General features: G+C 56.5%; 3 protein-coding genes across 3 annotated transcripts; all 3 read left to right on the top strand.

The window, feature by feature from the left end:
• Positions 1-3,422: 3,422 nt before the first annotated feature.
• LDBPK_312260 (hypothetical protein) lies at positions 3,423-5,186 on the top strand (the record flags this gene model as incomplete). Its single annotated transcript, XM_003863266.1, has 1 exon — positions 3,423-5,186. The coding sequence occupies one exon, from the start codon at positions 3,423-3,425 to the stop codon at positions 5,184-5,186; it is 1,764 nt and encodes a 587-aa protein (XP_003863314.1).
• Positions 5,187-13,238: 8,052 nt separating this feature from the next.
• Positions 13,239-15,545, top strand: LDBPK_312250 (hypothetical protein, unknown function; the record flags this gene model as incomplete). Its single annotated transcript, XM_003863265.1, has 1 exon — positions 13,239-15,545. The coding sequence occupies one exon, from the start codon at positions 13,239-13,241 to the stop codon at positions 15,543-15,545; it is 2,307 nt and encodes a 768-aa protein (XP_003863313.1).
• A 4,719-nt stretch (positions 15,546-20,264) lies between these two features.
• Positions 20,265-22,976, top strand: LDBPK_312240 (hypothetical protein, unknown function; the record flags this gene model as incomplete). Its single annotated transcript, XM_003863264.1, has 1 exon — positions 20,265-22,976. The coding sequence occupies one exon, from the start codon at positions 20,265-20,267 to the stop codon at positions 22,974-22,976; it is 2,712 nt and encodes a 903-aa protein (XP_003863312.1).
• Positions 22,977-23,857: the final 881 nt, after the last annotated feature.

Below are 23,857 nucleotides of genomic sequence, written 5' to 3'. Positions count from 1 at the left end.
GGCGGCAGCCGTCTCGCCCTAGAGGGCCAAGATGCCGCCGTGGTGCAGCGGAGGCGTCTGCGCTGTGATGGCGTGTACGTCTGGGTGGGAGTGCCGTGTTTGATTTGTTGGTGGTGTACTGAAACTATGGAAAAGAAGGAGCGGGTGGGCATATCGATTTGTGCGCACCACACATGGCTGCCGTCGCTGCTCGTTTTTTTTTTTTGCGCGGGTTTCTATGGTGCCTTCTGTGCTCTGCTGCGTCTCTCTTGTGCAGGCTCGTCTCCACCGTGGAGGTTGTGATGGAGAGCGTGGAGTGGTTCCGAGAAGCGCGGGCGACGGTCGGTGTCTGCTTTGTTCATCCCTGTAGGCATTTGATAGCGAACAGGCTACGGAGACGTGCGGCGGGTTTCTGAGTGCATCTCTTGGCGCCTTCCTCGTAATGCGCCTTTTCAATATATATCCCAGTAGTCTGCCACCCCTTTTTCTGCTCTTCCGTCCGTTTTTCCGCCACTCTTGCATTTTGTACCGCTCTGAGTCTTTCCTAAAGATGTGCGCATGGCTCGTCCGCCGGTGGCGCTTTTTTTCTTGTAACCTGCATGGTGCGCCTGCCCAGCTTCAGCCGGAATTGAGTACTTGAGGATCACGTCGCTCGCAGCGCTTTCGAAATCGTCCGTGATGCAGCTTTCGTTTCGTCGCGAGGCGGCTCCCTTCTATGAAGAGCTGTAGGATTATGCTCTGCTGCTCGTTGTCTCCTTGTTTCACGCGTGCCCCCTGGCACTCTGCCCTTCTCGTTGCTTGATGAACATTCCTCAGCTCCTTTTTCTCGCGTGCGTTGCGCCCCCTCGCCCTTGTCTCTCATTGTCTGTTGCTCCTCTCCGCTTTATAGTGGCTATCAACGACATGCTGCACCCCTGCGTTGACTCCCACACGCGTGGGATTTCAGCACTTGAGGCGCGCTCGGTATCGAGGAGGGCTTTGCCAGCGGCAGGAACGGCACAGCTATGATCAGCTAGATGCTCGCGCTCTCCTCGTCATCTATTAGCGCCGCCTCCCCACTGTTGTGCACAGGTGCTGGTTTTCTGTGCTGTTCTGTGCACTACGAGTTGAAGCTGTTTTCCGCATTTCGTTTTTCGTGGCTTTGGTCATGCTCATCGCTGCATTCGCATGCTCTCGATTTAGTTTTTCTGTCCATGGGTCTTTTTGTTAGGAAGATTCGTACGAGACGTACTTTACGTGTCCGCTTGTAGCCCTGACGACGAGTACTAGGGTCGCGATCTACGCTCGCTGTCCAGGAGCTCCCCCTTCTCTCTTTCTCTGGAGGCCGCCACGCTCCTCACCGTGCGTCCATCTCTCTCACGCACTCTGCCACTATTTTGCATCGCTCACGTGAAGTAACACGAGGTGCCCGCCGTGCGCTCTCGCACGCTAACCGCTGCGTACGGGCGCTCGTCCCCCTCACGCACGCACCCATACACACACACACGTCCCTGCGCTGCGTGTGCTCTTCTACGCCTCAGCCCCCTTAAAAGGCGTTTAGGAAAGCAATGGTGAAGAGGCGTCACCACAAAGACGCAGGCCGGCGGCGTGCCTTCTTCGCGTCATCGTCTTTCACCTTTTTTTTCTCCGCGGCAAATCTACTAGACGCCCCCTTCACGAGTCCCGTGGCTGCCCCCCCCCCGCTCCTTCCTTCGGTATCTAACGTGGCAGGTCGGCGGGACGTCTATGATTCGGTGTATCGTTTTTTGTTTTGGGTGCTGAGGGGGAAGCTGGCATTTGTGTTGTTGTTACTCTGGATGAGCTCTCGGTTTCTCTGGAGCTCGCCTCTGTGTTTACCATTCTGCTTTCTGGGGGGTTGTTCTCTCCATACCTCCCCGGCTTGGCTGCTTTTTGGGTGGCTTGTGGTTTCCCACGTGTCTCTGAGCGTCTTGTGTGGCTGGCTGGCACTGCACACATCGCCTCCCATCACCCCGGGAGGTGGGTAACACGTATCATGCGCAGCACACGAGCCTCCGTCTTTCTTTTCTTGGGAGGCGGAAGAGTCCCTCTTTTCTCTCCTTGTTTCGTGTTATTCTGCTCGTCTCTTTATTGTTGTGTTTTCGTGACGACGTCTGCATGGCAGGCTGTGAGGTGGCCGGTGTTGTGTGTTTTGCCTGCGCGCTTGTGAGCATCCTCGGCACACGTCACTGTTTCCTTGCTCAGGTGGTGCTTCTCTTTGTGAGGTAAGCAGATATGTGAGTCACTCTTTTCTTTTTTTTTTTGAGCAGGTGCGCGTGGGTTTGCTTGTGTGCCCTGCATCTGAAGTGCTGGTGCGCCGAGTCCCGACGAGCTGGTCTTCTGCTACGACCGCCTAATTATGAAAGCGAATCCGCTCCTTGACGTCCCTTCCCCGTAAGCTGGACACTGCTTGCCAGCCCAAGGCACGAGAACGAAAAAAAAGTAAAAGGAAAAGGAAGCACTGGCTTTCACGCTGTACATGTGCGCAATGTGCTACTCCGCCGGCCACATCATATTCACCTTCGCTGCGAGGGGTGTCACTCTCGGGAGGTCTGTAAGCGAACGCTTCGGTCTCTCGAGGGTGCTGCCGTAGTGACTCTGCCCCTTCTCAACTCAGACTCCGACGCCCTTGCTTGCGTAGTGTCACTCGATAGCGTACGCCTGACTTCACTCTCAGAGACCGCCAGTTCTTACTCCGCTGCTCCCTGCGTCTCTCCAACTCTCTGCCGCACCCACCTCTTTGCCTCCCGCGGCGTCTCTGACGTGTCTCTCTTGTGGGCTCGACTTCGAAAAGGCACAAGGTGTGTTGCCTCTGCCGTAACGAAGGCTGTCGTATAATTCTCAGCGTTGCACCCTTTTTTTCACATCAGACTCCGCCCGCCTCCCTCTCCCTTTCCAAGAGAGCACGTCTTCGGGTCTTTTCTCCGCTCGCTCCTGTGCACGTGACAGAGAAACAGAGAACCCGTTGCAGGAGAGACGGGTGCTGCCGTTTCTTTGCTGCTTCTCTTTTACTGTTATCTTTACGTTTGCTGCTGTTGTCTTCGCTGTGTGTGCGTGTGCGTGCGTGGTTGCTTGCCTCGGCGCCGCCACTTGTGTTGCCTCCTGCTGCCGTCCCCCTTCGCCTTGTTTACCTTTCGCCCCCTTTTCCTCCTCGTATTCGTTGCTTCCCTTCTCTCTCATGGTGGGGTCATCTCTTCGTCCTCTTCGAAGTGATCGGTAGGGAGCGCACCGCCACCCTCCACTCCACATAGCAGAGGATTTCAGCAAAACTTGTCTATCGTCGCGCTTCCTTTTCTATCCATGTCCGCTGCCCTCTCCAAGCCCACACATGCTGCAGTTTGCAGCCCATTCGCTTCCCTCCTCTCGCGCCGGCGCCGTGCACAAACGCCCCACTGCAGCAGCGTCTCGAGCATTTTCCCCCTCAACGCTCCACCGTCACGGTAAGCATGGGCTGCGGGCTTTCACTCTCCACCCCTTCGACTGCAAATAAAAAGCAGCAGTGGGATGTGACTGTTCGGCCCAACACAGCTCACGGGTCATCGCACCATGCTCAGGCCTCTCGTCAGCTTGACCACTGCAAGGGCTTGCTTCGCGCGGCTACCGTATACTCTTCGCCGAACACCAGCTGTCCTGCGTTTATCGAGAGAAGCGGTTCAGCGTGGAGCCCTTCGTTCAGTGCGCAAGGCTCGTTGTTCCACCAGGATAGACTTTCTGATGGTCCACAGTCGTCCACGCCCTTGTGTAGGGGGGAGAGCCCTGCTGGCATGGAGCAAGTGGAAAGCATGCAGTGCGGTGCTCTTGAAGAGCACGGCACCGTGGACGACTTTGACGCCATAAGGCAGCAGCTGAGCATGGAGAATGTGAGCTGGCCTTACGACGTCAGCGTTGACGCGCCGCTGCACAAGCCTGTACACAGCACGAAAAAGGAAGGGGCCACTCTTTCGAGGCCTCCAAGGATGACTCCAGGGCGGCCCCCCAATGCGGTTATGGGTGCAGTGTCGGCTCGTCCACCCAGGTCCGTAGGACGCACGAATAGTATTGTCGGCCGAGTTGCCGCCAAAAAGGCGGCAAAGGTTTCTGTATCTGTGAAGCAGCCCATCCCTAGCGCGACGGTGCGGAGAGCTTCCTTGTCGACCAACGCTGGAAATTCACAGGTGCTTGCACCATCTGTACAACGCATGCCCGGTGGTAGAAGCCGTAGGGGATCGCCAGCTGCACCCGGTAGATCGCGACGGCCTGTCGTGGATGTGTTCGCAGAGGAGGCCGCGTTGCCGAGGAGCACGGACGCAGGGCAGAGGTGGAGGAGCGGTACCATGCCAATACGGCACTCGGTGAGAACTTCCAGTACGGCAGCGCATTCGGTTGAATGTACCACGGGCATGCCCCTGGCCGATGAGTACGATCTGAGTGTTATGATGCGTGCTGCAGAGGCACCTCTGACGCTGTCTCGATCACTCTCAGCACATTCAACGCCGTCGCCAAAGGGGAAAGAAGCCATGTCAACGCCACATTCAAGCCTTTTAGGTATCGTAAGTGCCAATAGCTCCCCCTTCACGCTGAGTCGAACCAGCGCGCCGCTTGGCAGCGCGCCGAGCCCGACCAGCCCATCAGAGCTGTCAACCACTGAAAGTTTCGAACGGATTTCTCGCCAAAGCAAACAGTCAACCGACAGTCGGCGTGACGGCTTTGCTCGTACCCCGCCCAACGGCCCCCAAAGCCGAGAAAGGGCGTTGGTCGACAGCGAGGCCAGCGGTACTGATTTCCAGTACCTCTGCAAATCAGACGAAAATGCACTGTACAGCTTCTACGCCATCAGCCACAACACCATGGGCCCCTTTCTCAAAAGCGAGGAGGGCACGGAAAGGTGCAGCGCGCACGAAGAGAACCACCGTCAACTCTACAACATCCCACAGGCGTCCTGTGCAAACCACGATGGTGGTAGTGAACAGGCCTACGTTAACCCAAACAAGCGTGAGGATACGGAGAATGCTGGCTCCGATGGTCATGGTGACGACGAATACAAGGCTCCTGACAGCCTTGCTTGCAAGACAAGCGCAGATTCTGAAATTTTAGTCGGTCACGCCATGCGTGTGCTTGGAGCTTCTACGGCAGCACGAAAAGAACGGCGGCGGACCGTGACGATCGTCGACCATGCCGCTTCTCCTTCCTTGGCCACGAAACCGCCGGCCAGCCCTATCCTAATCAAATAGTCCATGCCGGCTGACCAGCCCCACCCACCGTCAGGTCGGCCATCACTGTTGCTGCGGCAGCGCCAACAGCAACCTTTCCATTGCGTCTCGTTGACGCAGCGGGTGCAGCGTACATCAGTCAGTGCCCCACTGTCTTTGACCTGTGTGTGCGCGCGCGTGCCCCGGCGGTAGAAAGTAACAGATCGCGGGAGCACGTCTTTCCCCCTCCTGGCCGGCGCAGTATGATGGCACGGACGAACGACATGCCTCGCGCGTTCAGCGTCCCTTGAGAAAGGGCAAAGGAAGCTGCGTGTTGCGCCTATCCTTTCACAGTGGTTGTCTCCCCATTGCTCGTGTGCTCTGAGTGCGTGTCACGCCCCTGTGGTTTACTGCAGATGACATCGTCTGTTCCCGTATTGGTACGCCGGCTACTGTGCTGGTATTGTTTTCTGTGCTGCTTCTCTTCACCTCGGGCGCTCATCGCCGTCGGCTCCTTTCGCTGTCGCGCTCGCTCTCTCTCTATGCTACTTCTGGACTGGGTGTTTGCTTGCGCGCCGACGAAAACTCGCACGCCTGCTCTCTTGCCCTGCGTCCTTCCTGCTTCAGTCAAATGATGACACAGAATCACCGCGGCCACCAGCGTAGATGTCGACATCTGTGTGTAGGTACATTTTAGCTTCCTCGTGTCCGCATAGCGCATGTCCCTTCCTACAACGGGAGCAAGCAGCCAATGCCCCCCTCCTCGGGCTCTGCACGGATACCAAACAACAACAAGAAATAGTTGAATGGCGTGACGCGCTCATCTCTACCGCGTCTCCCTTTCTGTTTTTTGGTCGGAATTTTGCTGCTCTGCTGTGCTCGTGTTTTTTTTTTCATTTTCGTATCGACGGTTGCTTGCGTGCTTGCTCGTTGTCTCCCCTCCACCTTTTTTTCGCTGCTGTTTTGGCGGCGATTGCTGCTCTCCTTCACACACGCCAACTGCTCCGGAGTACGGGTGTGCTCGAGAGATTTCCGTTTTGTGCTCCGCTTTCACCGCTCCTTCCGAATCACCCATGATGCATGATGGTGCCGGAGAGACGGAGAGAGTGAGAGAGTGAGAGAGAGAGAGGGAGGAGAGATGGCGAGGCGGCACCGCGTATTTGGCACGGTGCACAAAACAGAAACAACGGCACGGTACTTTGTTCTGTGTGTGTGTGTGGTTTCCGTCACTCCCCTTGTATCCTCCTCTCTCTTGTGGACTCTCTTCATGGTCACTGTACTTTCCCGAGCTGCTTCTCTCACCCGGAGGTCTCACACTGCCTCTCTCTTTTTTTCTTTTGTCCATTTCTGATTCGGTCGCGAACGGGGCTGCAGCCGATCTTTGCTGTGCTTGCGAGGGAGTCGGCCTTATATCCCTCGGTGCTCTTTTTTTTCTTGCTGCCGGTGCACTCGTGTTGTTGTTGTTGGTGCTGCCGTTGATTGTGAGTAAACATCGTTTTTTTTTTTGTTTGCTTGCACCTGTCTTGTTTTTCCGTCTACATGTGTGCTTGCACTCGTGGTCGATCGCTTCTCCATTTCTTTACTGCCCATCTCTCTTCTCGGGAACATGAGAGTTATCCGCTTCTTTCTTCCGTTGGGTTCTTCCTGATCGTCTCCTCTCCGCCTCTTTCTCCTAACCCCGATCCGGATGCCCCTCTGTCATCGCCCCATCGAGATCAACAACCATCACTGTAGACTGGATCGATAATTATGTAAAACACACGTGTTTTGTTTTTTGATGGAAGCCGCATCACTGCGTAGAGGCACTTCTGCGCGCGTCTTGTCGACGCTCTGCATCCACCCTCTATGGTCGGACAAAAAAAAACAAATTCGAATGCGTGTGTACTTGGTTCCGGGTTGACAGAGGGTGTGCTGTGTGTCGATTGAGGTTCTTGAAGATGTTCTTTGTTTGGTTTCCTTCTTTTTTTTATGTGCGCTGTAGTGTCGTCTGTGACTCGTCTCCCCCCTCCCCCTCCGTCAGCGCTCCCGTCGCTTATGCAATCTCATCTCGCTTGTTTTCGTGCCTGGCTGTGCCGTTTTCTCCGTTCCTACTCTCTCGCCTGCTTTCTGTTTTTTTTTGGTTTATTCTTTGTTGTTGTGGCTGCCTCGTGCGTGGATTCTCCCCCACCGCGCCTGTCAACGTCTCCGAAATCGCGTAGACTACAAACTGCCATGAGCGGAGCCACGAGTCACACACCTCTTTGATCGGCGCTCTGCTGTGTGGATCTGCCTGTGCCATCGGTGCGCCACCGCCAACTGCCTGCTCCCCTCCTCCTCCTCCCCCTTCTGGGCTCTTGCTGCTTTCCTCATCTCTTTGCTTTTGGACTTCCTGTGAGGATTTTGTTTTTCATGTGTCTCTGAGTGTATCTGTGTGTGCATCGTCGTCTTTACATCCTCTTCCCCATAACTGGGAAGGCCCCCCTCAACGCGGGGATGTTTGTTTGTTTGTTTTTTTCTCGCGTGTGTCTCGTTGTTTCCGTCTACTTACGGCTCACCGGCCGGCCACAACGCTCCAATACGTGGATAGGTCTCGCGCCATGCTCTTTTCAAAAGCGGGTGCTCCATCATACCAGTCAACAACGAGCTCACAGCTGCACTGTCACAAACCACACGTGCGCGTCGCTGTGTTTTGGGTGCACTGTGTCTCCCTGCAGTCGACGAAGGATTAAATAGTGGCAAGAAAAAGAAGAACAAAAAGGACTTCTTCCCTCTTTTTTGCGGGGGCCGCATCTGTGGAAGCTGCGCATCTGTACCGCGACGGCTCCGATGCGCCATTCGTGTGCCCTGTGTATCCACCCGCCTACGCGGTGCGTCTTGCATGTCTCCCGAAGCTTTGGCTGCACGCCGGCAGCGGATCAGCAAGTTTGTCCGGCTCGGCGATGTCCGCGCGCACATGCGCCGCTTTTCCAGGAGCTAACCTACAGCAGAGCGAACAACGGGATCGGTCGGTGAGCTGCATATCGTTTTCCCTTGGCCTCATCATCTTTTCTCCTCCTTTCTGTGCTGCTTTTTTCATGTTTTCCTCTTTCTGTTTTGCTGGGTTGATTGCCTTTGAATGGTGATGGTTGGACCGATCAGATTTGGTCTGAGGTGTTACCTGCTGTGCTGCCGGTGTCTGTGCTTCAGTGGTTGGGGGTGTATGCTGAGCGCTTTCTGCGCGCCTGCGAAGGGGAAAGGCTCAAAACTAATATACATCAGGTATCAGGTGCTGTGGTTGTTGCAGCTTTCTGGAGGAAAAAAACAAAACAAAACCGCATCTGTTTCTTTTTCTTTTCCGCCAGAGCCACGTCCATAAGGCCTCTCCTCTTTTTCCTCGCCACTCTCCCTCGTTGTTATTTGTTTGTGCCTGTGCGTGTGTGTGTGTGTCTGCATTTTTGTGGTTTTCCTCCTCCTCCTCCCCTCCTTCGCCCGTTTGTCTGAGGACTCCCATCTCTGCATGCCCCACCTCCTACGCTATCATCGTCTCCTCCGCTCATCCGCCAGCACACCATCACGAGCTCGTTTCAGATTTGCTTCGCACTTTTTTTTGTCGAGGCGCCACCGGAAAATACAAAAGACGCGCCAAGAGCGTACATTAAAGATGCGCCTTCTTCGTAATTCGGACAGCACTCTCTCCAGTCTCTTCGCGAAAGCAGATGCGCCGTCTTTTTGGGGAGGGGAGTTAGAAGGTACATGGGGCGCTGCGGCTTTCCATCGGATCGTTCTTTTCCCACACGTTCTGTCAGCATGGACATTTCAGCGTCACTACTGTTCCTCTCTTATCGTCTTCTCTGTGTGCGTGCGTCGGCTCTTTCTGTGCTCAATGCATTTGGTTTTTTCCCTTCGATCTCTCCTGTGCTGAATCCTTTCCTCACTCACAGGCCAGAGTGCGGGAAGAGGCCAGTTGCTCTATAGCCTGCGCATGTTTGTGTTTGCCGCGACTCAAGCAAAAAAAAAGGAAAAGCTCAACTCCCCCCTGTCTTGCCGCCTGCAGCACACGAAAGTCTGCACTCGTCACTTTCCAGCTACTCCAGATGAACAGATAGAAAGGCGGAGCATACGGTGCTGTGTGAAGGCCTCTCCGGGAGCTTCTGTCCTCCACTTAGTGGGAACTTCCAAGAACGTAAAAGCCGCATTTCGCTGAGGCATCGCAGCCCCTCTCCAAATTCCATCTGCTCCGTCTACCCCTCCTTTTCTTTTCGCTTCTGCCTTCCTATTGTGTCGAATGGATAGACGATAGATGTCGCGAAGCGCACATCTGCGCGCGTGACTGCGTTTCTCCAGGTCTCACATTTCTCAGCTCATGCCCATACGCAATTCGCGCCATTGAAATCTGTCGCACAAACCACCCAAACGCCGCGCTCCTTTCAATGGGAAGATGAATATACGCCTTCACAGCGGGCACCTGCGCGCTTACCAGGTGCTGAGAGGGACAGCCCCTCTACCGTTCCATCGGCTTTCATCCCTCGCTTCTCTGTCGCATGTTCTCCTGCCCTGCTCCACCTGTTTCTTCCTACACACGAGACTGCGCAGCGCATGTTCATCTCCCCACCATGGTTTCAGAGACGTGCCTGTCACAGTGCGACTCCACAGCACAGAGCAAAGACCTCCATCGACGCCGGGGTATGTAGCGCATCGAGCCGCCGCCACCGCCGAGGAGTGCAGCAGCGACCAGATGCCGAAAGGTGCTCCACAATGCCGCGCTCCGCTCTCCAGCGTGAGTTCACTGACACGGATTCTCGGTCTGGCCGATTCTGGCGGAGTGGCGCGTGCATCCTCGACGACTGCGTTCCGCATTGCTCAGCCAGGCGCGACGCCTTTGGGAACAGGGCCAAAAAAAGGACAGCTGAGCTGCGACGCTACCGCGACAGGCAACGCAATGCGCGTCAAGAGGCTACGAAGGGAACTCTCAAACGCTGACCGAGGTGAAGAAGCCGCGTGGTGGGCAGCGCTGGATTGCTGGAAAAAGGGAAATCGGACAAGCACTTCCTAGCTAGTTTGTGGGTCGGGTAGAGCAGGGCTTGCGTCCTGAAGAAGGATGCGTCACCTCTGCCCTCTTGGACCCGGAAAACCACCGCTTTCTCGTGCCCGCGGTCATCGTAAACCTCAGCGCTTGGGCTCCGCACTCTCTGATGCAGTGGCCTCGGCAGCATTTTCAGTCGTGCGAAAGGGCAAAAGAAAAGGGTCGGATGCTCTGTCGCTGAGAACAGACGAAAAACATGCAGCTTCGCAGCAACGCGTCCGAACTAATCAAGCGACCTGACTTTCAGGAAACGCAGCAGCGCAGACTGAAGTGTGATGGAAACGGCGCGAAACTGAGCGTGCACCCCGGCGGTAGAAAAGCATCCCGCTACCTGCCCTGGCGCCTGACGACGGCATTGCCGATGGTGCACTTTGCTGCGGTTTGTTTTGTTGCTGCCCATCACTCTCACGCTCTCTCGCCTAAGGACGGCTGTGCTAGTTGTCGCCGATCCTGTTTCTGACTCGGCTGTACCGTTGAATGTGAGACGGCGACGGATGCGCAGTGAAAAGTGACCTTCTTTTTCCTTCTGTTCAGCACAGTCATCTTGTTTGGTTCTTTCCCGGTCTTGGCAATATCTGCGTCCATCACAGCGCCACCGCGTCGGTTCGAAAAGAAAGAAAAGAAGGGCATTCGCTATGGTTTTGCAATGGTGTGCTGGCTTCCTTCTGGGTAACCTTTTTTCACCCGTTTGCTTCATCGCTGGATGGACGTCGCTCCCCCGCCCTCTTGGCCTTTTGCAGCTCCGCGCCTCCTTGGCCTTATCCTTCCTTTTCGTCTGTGCACTTCGGATTCCTGTTCTACTTCCTCTTTTTTCATTGGTGGTGGTGGCTCGCTGGGCCACATTCTGTTCTACGTTTTGGCTGGTGTTGAATCTGATGAGCTGGCACTCTTATCTGTCACCACCACCCACCACCCGAATGTTGCGGCCCCCACTAAAAGGTCGTCAGCGGCCACCTCACATTTCTCTCTCCCTTGAGTGCTTCGTTATGCGTGCGCTTGTGGAGTGGAGTGGAATGTGTGTGTATGTGTGTGTGGGAGGGGGGGGCTTCGCTGCTATGCTACTCTCTATGTTTTGCGAGTAGCTCGCGCCTCTGTGCGAACTTCTTGTTTTTTTCTGCTGTGGTGGCGGTGTGCCGCTCTACTTCCTCTTCTGTTATGCTTCGCCGCCGCGGTTTGCAGCGGTTCACTTGCCCTCTTCATCCCCCCTTGTCGCCGTAAGAGCCTCAGTTGCTTGCGTATGATGGGCACTTTGCTCTGCAAACGGCATGAAAGATAAGTTTTGGAGCAGGGAGCACCGCGCTTACGGGCTCGCTCAGTAGGGTGCGCAGCGAACCAGGGGGTATGCTCATGCGCGGAGCGTACACTGCCGCGTTGGAATGATCGTTTATGACGTGAATGCGTCTTTGCCTACTTCCTGAGCTGCTCGCGCATCATGAGAAGTGGATGTGACACGGAAAAAGGGGGCAAACTAAGAAAAAAAGGAAAACTGCGGACGCCGACTTCCTGCACGCAGTGCCCCCTTTCGTGCCTCCATCGTTTTGCCTCAACTCCACCGTCTCTCCTTCTGCGCCCATCCTCCACATCTCACCACAAACAAGCGCATCATTCGCCATCTCACTCCTCCTCTTTGCAGGCTTCGCGGCGTTTTTCCTCCTCTTCCGGCGCTGATCCTCATCAACGGAATCCTCGTCGCACCACTCGCGCTCACTGTCTCGCATCTGGGCCGGCGTGGTCGATTCACCTGAAAGGAACACGAAGAACGGATTACGGCGTAACCTGACGACTTGCCGCGGGCCTCTTTCAAGTACCTCTCTTTTTTTCTCTCCCTCTCTTCTTCGTTTTCGTGAACCGCTTGGAGCACATAGTGAAGAGCTGTCCTCGCCACCCACCCTCACCTGCATCCCCGCCCCTCTCTTCTGCTTTTCATTCTCATGTGAGGCGCCAGTCTGGCCGTACCTTTCTCTCTGTCTCACTCAGCAGATATTGTAGTCGTTTTGGCGCGTGCGGCAGGACCTATTTGCGCAGCTTAAAGTTGTCGTTGTTTTTCAGGGGGACAGAGAAAGAGAGCGACACACACAGAAGGGGGCAAAAGGCGTCTGGCGGTGTGGTGGCGGCCAAGCCGGTGTCGCTTGCCGTTGAAGTGCTGTACCTGTGTTCAGGGCTGTCTACCTCTGCTTGACGTTCATGTGTGTGTTTGTGTGTGAATGCGTGAGTGTGTGCGTATCCCCCTCTTTCTCCCTTTCACTTCTTCCCGTCAACGCCGCTGCCGAGCCCTTTATTGATTGTTTTGCTTTGTTTTCTTGCCTTTCCTGTGGTTCTCTCCTCGCTTTCTAACGTCTCCCTTTCCTCCTCCGCACGCTTGTCAAGACGTGGAGTGCGGCAACGAGGGCGTCGGCGGTCTTCGATCCCTCGAGCATCTCTCTCGCCCCACTTCCCCCTATCCCCACCCCACCCCCTCACTGAGTGTCTTCAGTCTTGGTGGTGGTGGCGGTGTTGTCTTTCATTACGTTTCGTTTCTCTTTGCATCTTAAGTCATCACAAGCACGCAGATCGTCGTCTTTTCCTTCTTTTTCTTTTTCGTCGTTGTGGAAAGGGAGCTGGGGTCTCGTGCGACGGCTGAGCTGAACGTCTGTTGTTTTGGTTGGTTTACGTTCCAGCTACTGGCTCCTGTTGCTGCGGCATAAGAGCGCGCTTTTCCTCCGCACTTTCCTTCCGTTTTCTTCTTTTTTTTTTAGGTAATCTTTTTGTTGTGCGCTATTGTTTGTTTTTCGGTGGGCTTATTCGGTCTGGTGGGATCTCTCACGGCCTCCACGGGCACTCTTGGGAGCCCCACAATCGCTCGCCCAGTGACGGCGAGACGCACACAGAACGGTCCGTAATCACCGCTTTCTTTTGCTGATACCCTTTTCCACCCCGTTCGAATCGATTACTTTGCTGTGAGGCATTCATCACTCCGGCGAGTTGGTCGTCCGCCTACTCCTCCGGTCCGCACTCGTCCTATACCCCCTAATCCCGACGCCGCTTTTAGGGGCGTGGCTTTCGTGATACTGCAGATGGGTAACGCCGTGTTCTGCAGGGCGGATAAAGAGGCGGGGACGGAATGCAGCACTCACGGCCAAATCGGGCAGCAGCGGCTGCTGGAGAAGTGTCCCCGACGTCAGAAAACGCTGAAGCCTCATCTTTATGATGAAGCAAAGGCTGTGTGGAGCACGACCCCGGCTCGTGCCGACGGAAGAGGAGGCCGCTCACCGGAGCAGCAGCGGCAGCAGCAGCAGAACGACCTTTCCTCTTTCACAGGCATCTCTCCTGTAGAGCTGAGCAGCGTTTCTACGTCGATCTCTCTCATCCCAGACTGTGGATGCGCCTCTGCGACGCCTCAGCTGGAGTGGTTGCAGTCCTCCCTCCCACCTAGTGTTAGCGACCCTAATTTAGAGCCCCCACACGAGTACACTGTAGACTTCGACACGTTGTCGAGCGACGCCCGGCCAGACAGAATCGCCGCGGCGCCACACGTGGGTGGATCGACCGAGTCCAGTAGCCGTTCATCCTACTTCACCCTCAGCATGAGTGGGCTCGAGATGCCTCCTGACCTCGGCTTCGCCGCCCACCTCGAACGCGTTGCCTCCCCTGAGCTTCGAGCGCCACCGTCAAACTCACCAACACCCGTGCAGCCACCGCTGCTGGCCGCGAGTCCCGCTGAAAGACCCCATTGGAATGACGCGATGTTGCCGGCTGCCGCCCTCCCCGTCACTGCGGTCAGCCCCACTGTCCCTGTAGCACCGAGCCCCTACTCGCCTTTTGCACGAAACGCAAGCACGGGGCCGAAGAAGCCGACCGGCAACTGGTGCTCCTCCGACAGCGAGTCTGCAAGTCCGAGGAGAGAAGCTCCCAAGATGCAGAAGGAGCCGATGAATGGATCTCCCACTCATCCGACGCAGTCGCAGCCGCACAGACGGCCATTCAGGCAGGTGACTCCATTGCAAGCCGTACATGAGGTGAAGTCCACTGACGCAGTCACATCCTCCGCCGCCCACAAGGGCTCCAAAGGTCATCCACAAGACACGTTGCCGCGGCGACGCCTTACCGACAAGGGTGGTGCTTCCGCCCTCATACTGCCGCCACTCGACGGCGCCGGGGCGCTGAGTGCCAAGGCGGCGGCGAAGGCTGCCTACACCGGCAGCTCGTCCATTGCCGGCTTGCACGGGTCTCAGCCGCCTCTGGTGCCGAAGGATTTGCTCTGCTACAGAGAAAACACGCTCACCGGCGGAGGTGCGTACCGGGCGAAAACGGCAAATAACCGAGGGTGTGCCCAAAGCAGCGCCTCGCCGCGGTGCGCCCTTGTAGCGCGCAAGATGGACGAGGCGAGTGCCGCGGCGACACCGCCGAGTGGCGCACCGGCTCTTCCCTTACCACCCAACGGCGATGTAAGTAGCCTTCAAGGGTGCGCCGAGCAAGGCTCTGCAAGACTACCGCTTGTCAAGGGAGCCAGTGCATCTTTCACGGCAATGAAACCGGTGCAGGCGAACGCTACCCAACAAACCACGCAGAGCGGCACAAATGGTGGTGTGTGTGACAATCCCGCTTCCTATCAGCCGCCTTGGCACGTGGCTCCAGACGAAGATGACGCTATTACGCAACTGAAGTTCACCGCCCATGCAGCGGCTACCTCCTCTTCGCTCATGAGAGCGAACTGGCAAACGGCCACAGCGGCGACGACGGCTAATCAGAGTCACGCATCCACCTCTTCAGTTTCAATATCAAAAGAGGCGCATCCGCACTCAGCATTACGCGATACGATGAAGCGCAGATCTCTCACGTTGACGGAGCGAGGCGCTCGACAGGACGCCGCTAGCACAGCTCACTTACAAGTTTCTGGGCAAGGTGCAAGCGCTCCGAGTCGCCTGCCCTCGGCCAACTGCATGGAAGTACGCACGACGGAGAAAGCACAGGATTCACTTGTATCTGCACCAGTGCCCTTTTCTCCTTCCCTTCGACAAGTCGGCGCTGGGGAGCAGTGCTGCAGCCGTTCCGATGATGGAAGTGAGAGCCCCGGCGAAGACAAGGAGAGGCCGTCAGGCGACGGCGAATGTTTGCCACGGTCCCAAAGTGTGTGCGACTTACCGCCGAACCTCGGCGCTAGTCACCGGGTCAACTCAATTCTCAAGAAGACCAGCAGCTACCGTTCTCTGAATGGCTCTCCGGTGGAACGAACGCTGCCGGCGGTGGGCTCGGTGTCGTTTCTGTTGTGCGAGCAGGAGGCGTCGCTCGCCATGGTGAGCCGCCAAGGCGTGTTCAAGGCCGTCTCCCACCACGCAAAGCCGCGTCAGAAGGAAGACCATCGACTTTTCGAGGGCTCCTGACGTCACTCAGTGGGGATGTGGCACAGATCCCGCTAGGGATATCACGTTTTTTTTTTGTTGCTGCTGTTACGGAGAGAGGCGGCTAGTGTTAGGAGAATGCGGAAGTGTTTGCATATGAAGGGGCTACGCTCGCTCTGCAACAACAAAAAAAAGCGCGTCCATTTCGTGAGCGAGTTGCTCCTCGCTGTGGGTGTGTTCGAAGACGCGTCTCCCATTGGTTGTCGTTGTTTTCTGTACCTTCCGTTTCGGTGTACAGCACATATATATACATACATATATACTTTTCGTAGCCCATTTGGCTGCTCTTGTCCCGGATAGCCATGAAGCGGCTCGTGCAAGGGGTATGTGGTCCCGCCACTCACCACCTCGCGGATGCCGGCGAGGGAGTTCCTTCTTTTGCGTACAGCTGATCGCCCATCCCTCAGCTTTCTCCAGTCATCTTCGCCCCTTTCTTGCTCGCTCTCCTTCGTCGGTAGAGCTCCATCGACTGAAAAAAAAATGTTCGGTATCTTTCCGCCGTTGTGCTCGCAACCACCGAATCGTTTTCTCCTTGTTTGCTGGTCCGCGCGTCCTTCTCTTCTGGCCCACCCATCCAACTTTGTGCGCCGCTGCTATTCATTTACTTGTTTTCTCAGACGGCAGCAGGAGGTATGCCCGACTGCAGCTGATGCGGTTCCACTTGCGCTGGGAGTGGACCCTGTCCTCTCTCTTCCTTGTGCGTCCCATTATGGTGTCTTTTCGTACTCTTCCTTGCGGACGTGAAGCTGCCTGCATGTGCGCAGGCGTCTGATGGCGTGCGGTTGAACCACCTGTCTGTATGCACCAGTGAGGCATGTTGCCACACCCGCGTGTGCGGGCGGCTCCGGATGGCAACAGAGCTGTATCATGCACACGCCACCTCTCTCTTTTTGACAGTGTTTTTCCCACGACTATCTGCGTGTTGCGTTTCTCGCTTGATTTTTTCACGGATGTGCTGTTGTCGTGTGCTTGTTCATGCACGAGCCGTTTCAGCAGCTCCTCTCCACGCCTCTGCTGCCTGCCTCTCTGCACACACACACACACACACACGGACACGCACACACAGCCCTGATCTTGTTCTTTGTTTTCTGTTTAGTTTACCGTTCCCTCTAGTGGTCCGTTTCTTCCCGTTTTGTGTGTCGTTGCGTTTTATCTTTTTAGTTTCACTGGTCTTGTATCTGAACTCAGGTTATCTGTGCTGCTCCGCCTCGCCTCCCTGAACAGCAGTCCGTTTCTCTCCCCCTCTCTTTGGGTGTCTACTTAGAGGGCGCCTCGCGTGTTTGTGAGCGTGTGGAAGTCACCTGTCACAGTCCTACTCGTCTCGGAAACGGCGAACAGAATATCGAAGATACGAACGACCCTGAAGTGGAACCGCGCCGTTTTTGAAGGCGATTTCGTTGTGTTGTGTAGACATGCGTACACGAGCCGCATGCGCTCCTTTGCAGACCTCTTGCTCTCCCCCTTCTATCATCGTACCTGCGACTTTCTGGTTTCTCGTCCTCTCTTCTGTCTGCTGCCCCTTTTAAGCTTATTTGCCGTTACAATCGCTCTCCATCATATCACCGTCGTGTTTCTCTTCATCAGCCAACAACTCAACAGTGAATCGTGTCAGCTGGTGCCTTACACAAGGACCATGGGGGAGAAGCGATGTGAGAATGAGGACGTGTGCCGATCTACGCTGAATAAGAGGGAGAAACAGACAACCTGCGCCGTATCACACCATGTGCCATAGACTTCGTGTTCTGTGGCGATGATTGGCATGTGTTCGTGTAGTTGGCCACTCTTCGCCTTCACCGCTGCTGTTTTGTATGCTCGTAGCCGGCCGCCAAGGCAAAGGAACGCGCACCGTGTGGGGCATACGCATTTTCGACGCCATCCCTTTTCTCTTCCGATCCCACAAACATAGCCGCGGCGGTCCCTTTCCTTCACCGCCCATTCCTTCTTTGCCAGATGTCGTTTTTCTTCAAAGGTCGCGTATTCCGTTGCTTGACTGAATTCCTTTATTTTTTTTTCTCGTGTGTGCGCGATCGCTTTTGCTGATGTTTTCGTTGTTTCGTGGTTTTGAGCGCATCAACACCGCCTGTGGCTATCATGATTCCAGTACACAATTACACGCCTTCTCTTTCTCCTTCTTAGCCGTGTTTGCTGGATTCCTTTCAAGGAAATCAAGGTAGCGCTCCCGAAGCGATGTGTCTCTGCGGCGTTGCACGGGCGTCACGTGCATGCAGCGGCTTCGTCTTTGATAGGGTGCAGATAGAAAAACACACACACACACATATATATATATAACCGGCCCTCCATTGTCAACAAGGGCACGCACAAGTACGCCCACCACCACCACCACCCCTTCACGCACATGAGGGAAAACGAGCCACTCTATTCTTCCTCTTAATCGTTTTCCGTGTCGCATTCATGCATATCCTTTATTTTTGTTCCTCTCCCCTCCCCATCCGGTCATCCCCACATTCGTCACACGTCCGTCCCATGCGGATATCATCTGTTGTTGTCTTTCATGTGTAGACCACTACCTCCCACGGATAGGCCTGATATGCTCCTGATGGCCTTCTCGGAGGCGAGTGCAGACTACCCGGGATCTGTGCCTCGTTCGTCTGCGGCGATGTTTCAAGTTTTCCAGCGGAGTGAAGCATGTCGCAGCCGAGCTTCTCCTTGTTCTCTCGATATCGTTCTTGGCATGCGCCCGTTTTGTCTTGTGCAGTTCGTGTGTGTGTGTGTGTGCGCGCGCGCCTGAACACTCACGTTGGCCATTCTCGCCTTCGCTTAGCTCCCAATATCAAAAAAAAAGAAACGCGAGGGTGCTCTCTTTTTCTTCCTGTCTTCCCTCTCTTTGCATGTGCACTGCGACGTGCGCTGCCTCCCAAGCCCCTGCTCCCCATCCCGCAATCGTGCAAGCATCTGTGTCATTGATGGCAGGTGACGCACTTCTCGCACCTGCTGCCTGTTATTTTTGTTTTTGCTTTTTTTTCGTGCGTGCATGCGTGTTCTCCCTTCTGTTTTTGTTTGGTTTCCATAAGGCTTTCGTCTTGTTTTTGTGTTGTTGCTGATAAGGTCGCAACTTGGATACCGAACGCACACGGAGATGCATGTGTACGATGCGTGCCTGCCGCTCTCTTCCTCCCTCCTTCCCTGTAGCGCTGTATGCCTTCTCCACATCTCCTCCTCGGTTATTTTTCATCTGAGTGTGCTGCTTCTCTGAGCTTGCTCGGTGTACGTACGTTCTTTCTCGTGCGACCTTTCTGTTTTATCCATCCTTCTGGTAATTCGCTAGTTTGCACTGCTCTCGCCTCCCCCTTCTCCCACGTCTGCTTTACTCACCGGGGCGCCGTTGCTTCCATCTGGGGTCTTCTTCTGCCACCGTGCTGCATTGTCCAACGCGTTGGCTGTGTACAGCTGAGTGGGAGATGAGTTCTTTGCTGCTGTTGCTCGTAGTCGTCTGCCGTGGCGCTTTTCTGCTCTCCGTGAGTCATCGTTGTAATTTGTGATGTTTTCGTTGGCGTCCTTTGCTGTTTTTTCAGTGTCTCTCGCTTGATTCCGCCTTCTTCCTTTGCCTTCATGAGCCTCTCTCCTCTTCGCCCTCCCCCCCCCCGCATGTCCGCGCCCTCACCGTGTCTCGCTCGCATTTTTTGCGGTTGCTTGCGTGTCCTCCCTACCCACCCCCGACTCATTCTCTATCTGTTACCCTCCGTGCGAGGGTATGGTCAGCTCACTTTTTTCTCTCTTCTGCAGCGTGTACGGCTCCTTTCCTACGTATACGTAAGCGTAAATGTGGGGCGCGTGCGTTCCACTCTCTGTACGCTCCCCCTGCGGTCTGCGTCATCCATGGATTGAGGGCCTTTTCTAGCTTCGCCGGCATCTATCGTGTTGTCGTCACAATGCTCGTCTACGCTGGGGCGCGCGTGCCCCGCTGTGTGTGTTTTCAGCTCCTGTCCTCTTCTGCCGTCCTCTAGCGGGCACTTTTAGTGCGCTCCCTCAGCACACGCTGCGACCTGACTTCCGGCAAACGGCGTGAAACGAATTCCGCGGAATCCCAGTATCCTCATCATGGACGCGTCTGCGCGCAAGGGCCCTGCCCGTGTGGGGAACGCCTCCAGCGGCGCGGCTTTACTCTTTGCACGCACCGTCACGAGCGCGTGCTGCTGAAGGCAGCAGAAGAACGGGCTGCCCTGTCTCTGAATCGCTGAACGCGGCGCCAGCGTAAAGACGTGGTGCAGCTCACGTCGTGGTTTCTGTCTCTGCCCCTTTCAGAGATGACGACACCTCCACGAGGCATCTCACCGTTTGCCAGTTTCTCCTCATGTCTGTAGTTGGTCTCCTCGTCCCCGTCTCTTCTTCCGACAAGGCCGTCCTCTAAAAAGCGATTGTCCTCCACAGAAGGAGGGGGGCAGGCGCACACCCCACCACGTACTGTCTGGCGCTCACCACATATTGGACGCTCTGTAAATTTTTGTTTTCGATTTTTTTTTCGCCGTCGCCGTCCGCTAAGCTCCGAAACGCCATCTTAACAGACGCCACACAGAGTGTCGGAGTATCGAAACACCCCGCCCTTCAAGACGCACGGCGCCAACGCGTGCTCTCTGAACCCAACACCGCCACCACCCTCTGTTTCTCTCCCTCCTCGTCCACATACAGCCTCGCCCTTACTACTGCAGAGCTGTCACACCTGAGGCTGAGGGGGTGTACGCGATGCCAACAGCAGACAAGCCGAAGCCGTGCAAGCGGTTTGGGACCTTTGGCGATCCCGACCGCGTGCTCACGCAGGTAGAGAGGGAGTTCTACGCAAATATGGCACGCATTCGCAAAAAGCGCACGCAGAAAAAGGAGAAGCCGCCGGCAGAGGGCGCGCACCGAAAGGGCAAGGAGAAACGAGGCAACGAAAGCGAGATGTCGCGGGAGAAGTCCACAGACAAGCTGTTCGCGCTCCGCAAGCGTTCTCTGACACCGGCTGACGCTGCCTCGAGGAGCGCGCTGCCAGCGCCCTCCTCCCCACCGCGCGACAACCGCCTCGCCGTGCTCTCGGCGGTATGTCTCCTGGATCGCGCTGCCCCGCTTGTCGAGGAGCCGGACCGTCGCAAACCCCGGGATCGCGCAGCATCGGAGTGTGTTTCCAGTTGTACCCAGCACATGCCAGAGCCGAGGCGAGGCTTCGGCTTCAATGACCAGCATGCGCCAGAGAGCCTCTGCAAACCTGGCGACTCCATTCTTCTCCCGTCTCGTTATCAGAGTGCACGGTCGGGTCACGAGAGCACGCCGCGCTGGCAGCGCCAACGGCGCGCTCCCAAGGGTCTACTGGTGTCTGCAGGTAATTCGCCTGACCACACCCCTGATGTGCCTCTGGAGACCGGGCTCGTGGAAAAGTTACAGCGGATGAAGGTCTTGAGCGTGCCGCAAACAGCGTCGCAGGAATTTCCCAAGCGTGGAAACTCCAACCCGTCAAGCGTCATGAGCGGTGGTGGCGATGGTGAGAATGTTGACTTGTCGCGCGTTGCCGGCCTCAGTGACGACAAGGCGGGCGTGGAGGGTCGCATCGGCATGGCACTCGGCGCGCACCACCGCGAATATTTCAGCGGCGGCTCTTTCCGTATTCATGGACTGACGGACGAGCAGATGCCAACGCTAGAGGTTCTCGCCGCCATCGAGAAACTGTTGAAAGTGCGGAAAGAGTCCAAGACGACGTCGATGAGAACCGATCGTACGACGAAGCAGGAGCCCAAAGAGGAGGCAGCAACCCAGAAGCGACGAGATCACGGAAACGCTCATAGTGCACCGACGCCAAAACCCAAGGCGACGGCATCGGCTGGAAAGGGTTCGCAGGCGCGGGCATCGAGCTTCCCGTCGCTGATCAGATCGGCATTACAAGCAGCGGCAGCAGCCATCACACCGGCGCGCACGTCGCCGTCTTTGTCGAGAGCAGAGGCAAGGTGTGCGGCTCCCTCGCCCCCCCTGGCGCAGCCACTCCCAGCCCTGCATGCCAATGACGCAGGGAGGCATGCCCAAAAGGGTTCATCTGAAACCAGGAGGCAGGCAAGCCGCCAGCCGCCCGCATGCGTGTCAGGCAAGAGTCGAGGAGCGAGCTCCTCGCGCAGCCGTAAAGGCGGATTCCCAGGCCCCTTTTGCTGCATCAATGGCAAAGCATCACGGCACGGGCTGGCGGAAAAGATGGGTCGGCGAGCGGCACAGGGTGCCTTGAGAAAGGATGTCTACACGCAAACAAAGTCTCCAAGCGGCGCTACGGCAGTCGACGAGGCATGTCGCCAGTACGTTGAGCAGTGTCGTCGTGAGGAGCAGGAGCTCAAAAAATTGATTGAGTGGGAGCGGCAACGTGCAGGCACGGCGCCTGGGAAAGTCAGCGCCGCTATCTACTCCGCCGCGCTCAGCGGGACGACGACAGGTGGAGACAGCGCAGTAGCAGCGTCTTCTTCTCCGGCTAGGAAGGTTGCTGGTGTCTCCGCCTTCTCTCACCATCGCCCGACTTCAGCGACCAGTTTGGGTGCGCCCACGGAGGAAAGGGTGAGCCCCAGAAGCAGCTCCGCGGATCGCACAAAACGGAGACGCAGCCCTGCCTGCCGCAATGGACGGCCAACGCCGCTGTCGTGCACGGATCTGGGTCACCTGAACACAAACAAGTCTACTCGACAGCGCAGCGGCTCGCGGCCACCCGCGCACGCGTACCCCTTCCTCGCTGGAATGGCAGACGATGCGTGCGATGCGTCAAGCGAGAGCACGCCATCTGCTCAGCCGAAAATCGCATTCGCAGGTGCTGGCGGCGGCGGCGTCTCTCCAAACAAAGCCGCCCGTATGACCGCCGTCACCATACCAACCCCCATGCGCGAGGCGGGCGGTTCTCGGAGCCGACCCTTCGAGGCCCACCTGCAAGACCCCGACAATCTAGCGTCTTTCACCGCCGCCCTCTTCTACGAGCCATCGTCTGCAGAGGAGTCTCACATGAGCTCCCGTGCCATCAGTGTTGTGGACATATCATCCACTGCGAACCACTGCGGCACTTCAGAGCCCGTCTCAGTGACGGAGGAAACAGTGCAGGAGATGGTAAAGGCGTACAGCACAGCAGACTCGCCGCAGATGAACACGCTACACGAGAACGCCGGCGCACGCAGTGATCCGACCCGTCAGCGAGCTAACTCCGTTGGCGTAGCGACAGAGCCGTCCTCATCACCGTCTGCTGGACAACGCGAGTCCCGACAGGGCGTACTGAGTGGTGCACCAGTGCACACAGCGTCTTTTGATGGCTCAGGGATTGGCGTGAGCATCGACGATGCTTACGAGACCGGCAGCGACCTCTACGTCTTTCCGTTCCTGCTAGAGTGCCGAGGCGGCACTTCGCCACAGCAGCAGAATGTGCATGTCAAGACGCCCTTGTGCCCTCAACGGCCGAGGTAGCGCTGACGCCCGACCGCGCTCTGGAGAACTAAAGTGACACGGGCAATGTAAACAAACAGAGCGAACAACAACAAAAAGGAAACGCCGCAATGTCGACACTCGCGCGTCGGTCGTGTATGCCCCGCTATCCTGCCTACGATAGCAGCGCCGTACGGTGGATACGTACGTGCATGCGGGTGGGTAGGTTCTTGCATGTGGATGTCTGCGTGCTTCTCTTTTTTTTCTTCGGTTCCTTCTCGTATTCGGGGGCCAGCAGACTCCTGGCTATGGTGGCTGCTGCTCTTCGCTTACACCCTGGTATGGTTTTCTTGATTAACGCCTGTGTGTGCTTTATGTTTAGCGACCCCTCTCTCTCTGTTGTGCGCTTGTCTTTCCTTTTTCTTGTGGGTGTCGTGTGTGTGGTATGCGTGCAATCCCGTCCCCCCTCATCCTCTCCCTTATCCGTTGCCTCCCGTGATTTCCCTTGCTGGCGCGTCCTCGCTCTGCGGCGCATGCGTGTTGTTCCTCTCGGCCTCTTTGTTTTTTTTTGTTTTTGCGTTGATTCTGCCCGTGTTGGGGTGATGCTTTCCCTCCTCTCCCCTCCTTCTCCTCCTCGCTTCGCGCGTGCGCGCCGTGTCTGCCTTTGTGTTGGGTATTCGCGGGAATTGCTTTCTTGCATTGCGTCGACTCGGGCTGCAATGTCTGGCAGTGCAAGCACGGTGCGCACGCGCTGTCAAGCACCGCCGGCACGGCGCCTCGCATCCGAAGAAAGCATGCAGAGGCGCGAAGAGACGCATGCGAGCGAGCCGCCGTGTGCATGTGCGCGGATCATGCGGGACGTCCCCCACCCGGCCGTGTGGGCTGCTGAGGCACAGATGCCCCGGGGGGGGGGCATGACGCGA

This window comes from Leishmania donovani, chromosome 31 (genome assembly GCF_000227135.1).
Source record: "Leishmania donovani BPK282A1 complete genome, chromosome 31".
Lineage (NCBI taxonomy): Eukaryota > Euglenozoa > Kinetoplastea > Trypanosomatida > Trypanosomatidae > Leishmania > Leishmania donovani.
The sequence above is the reverse complement of the archived record's forward strand: the minus strand, read 5'-3'. Positions and strand labels throughout refer to the sequence as shown.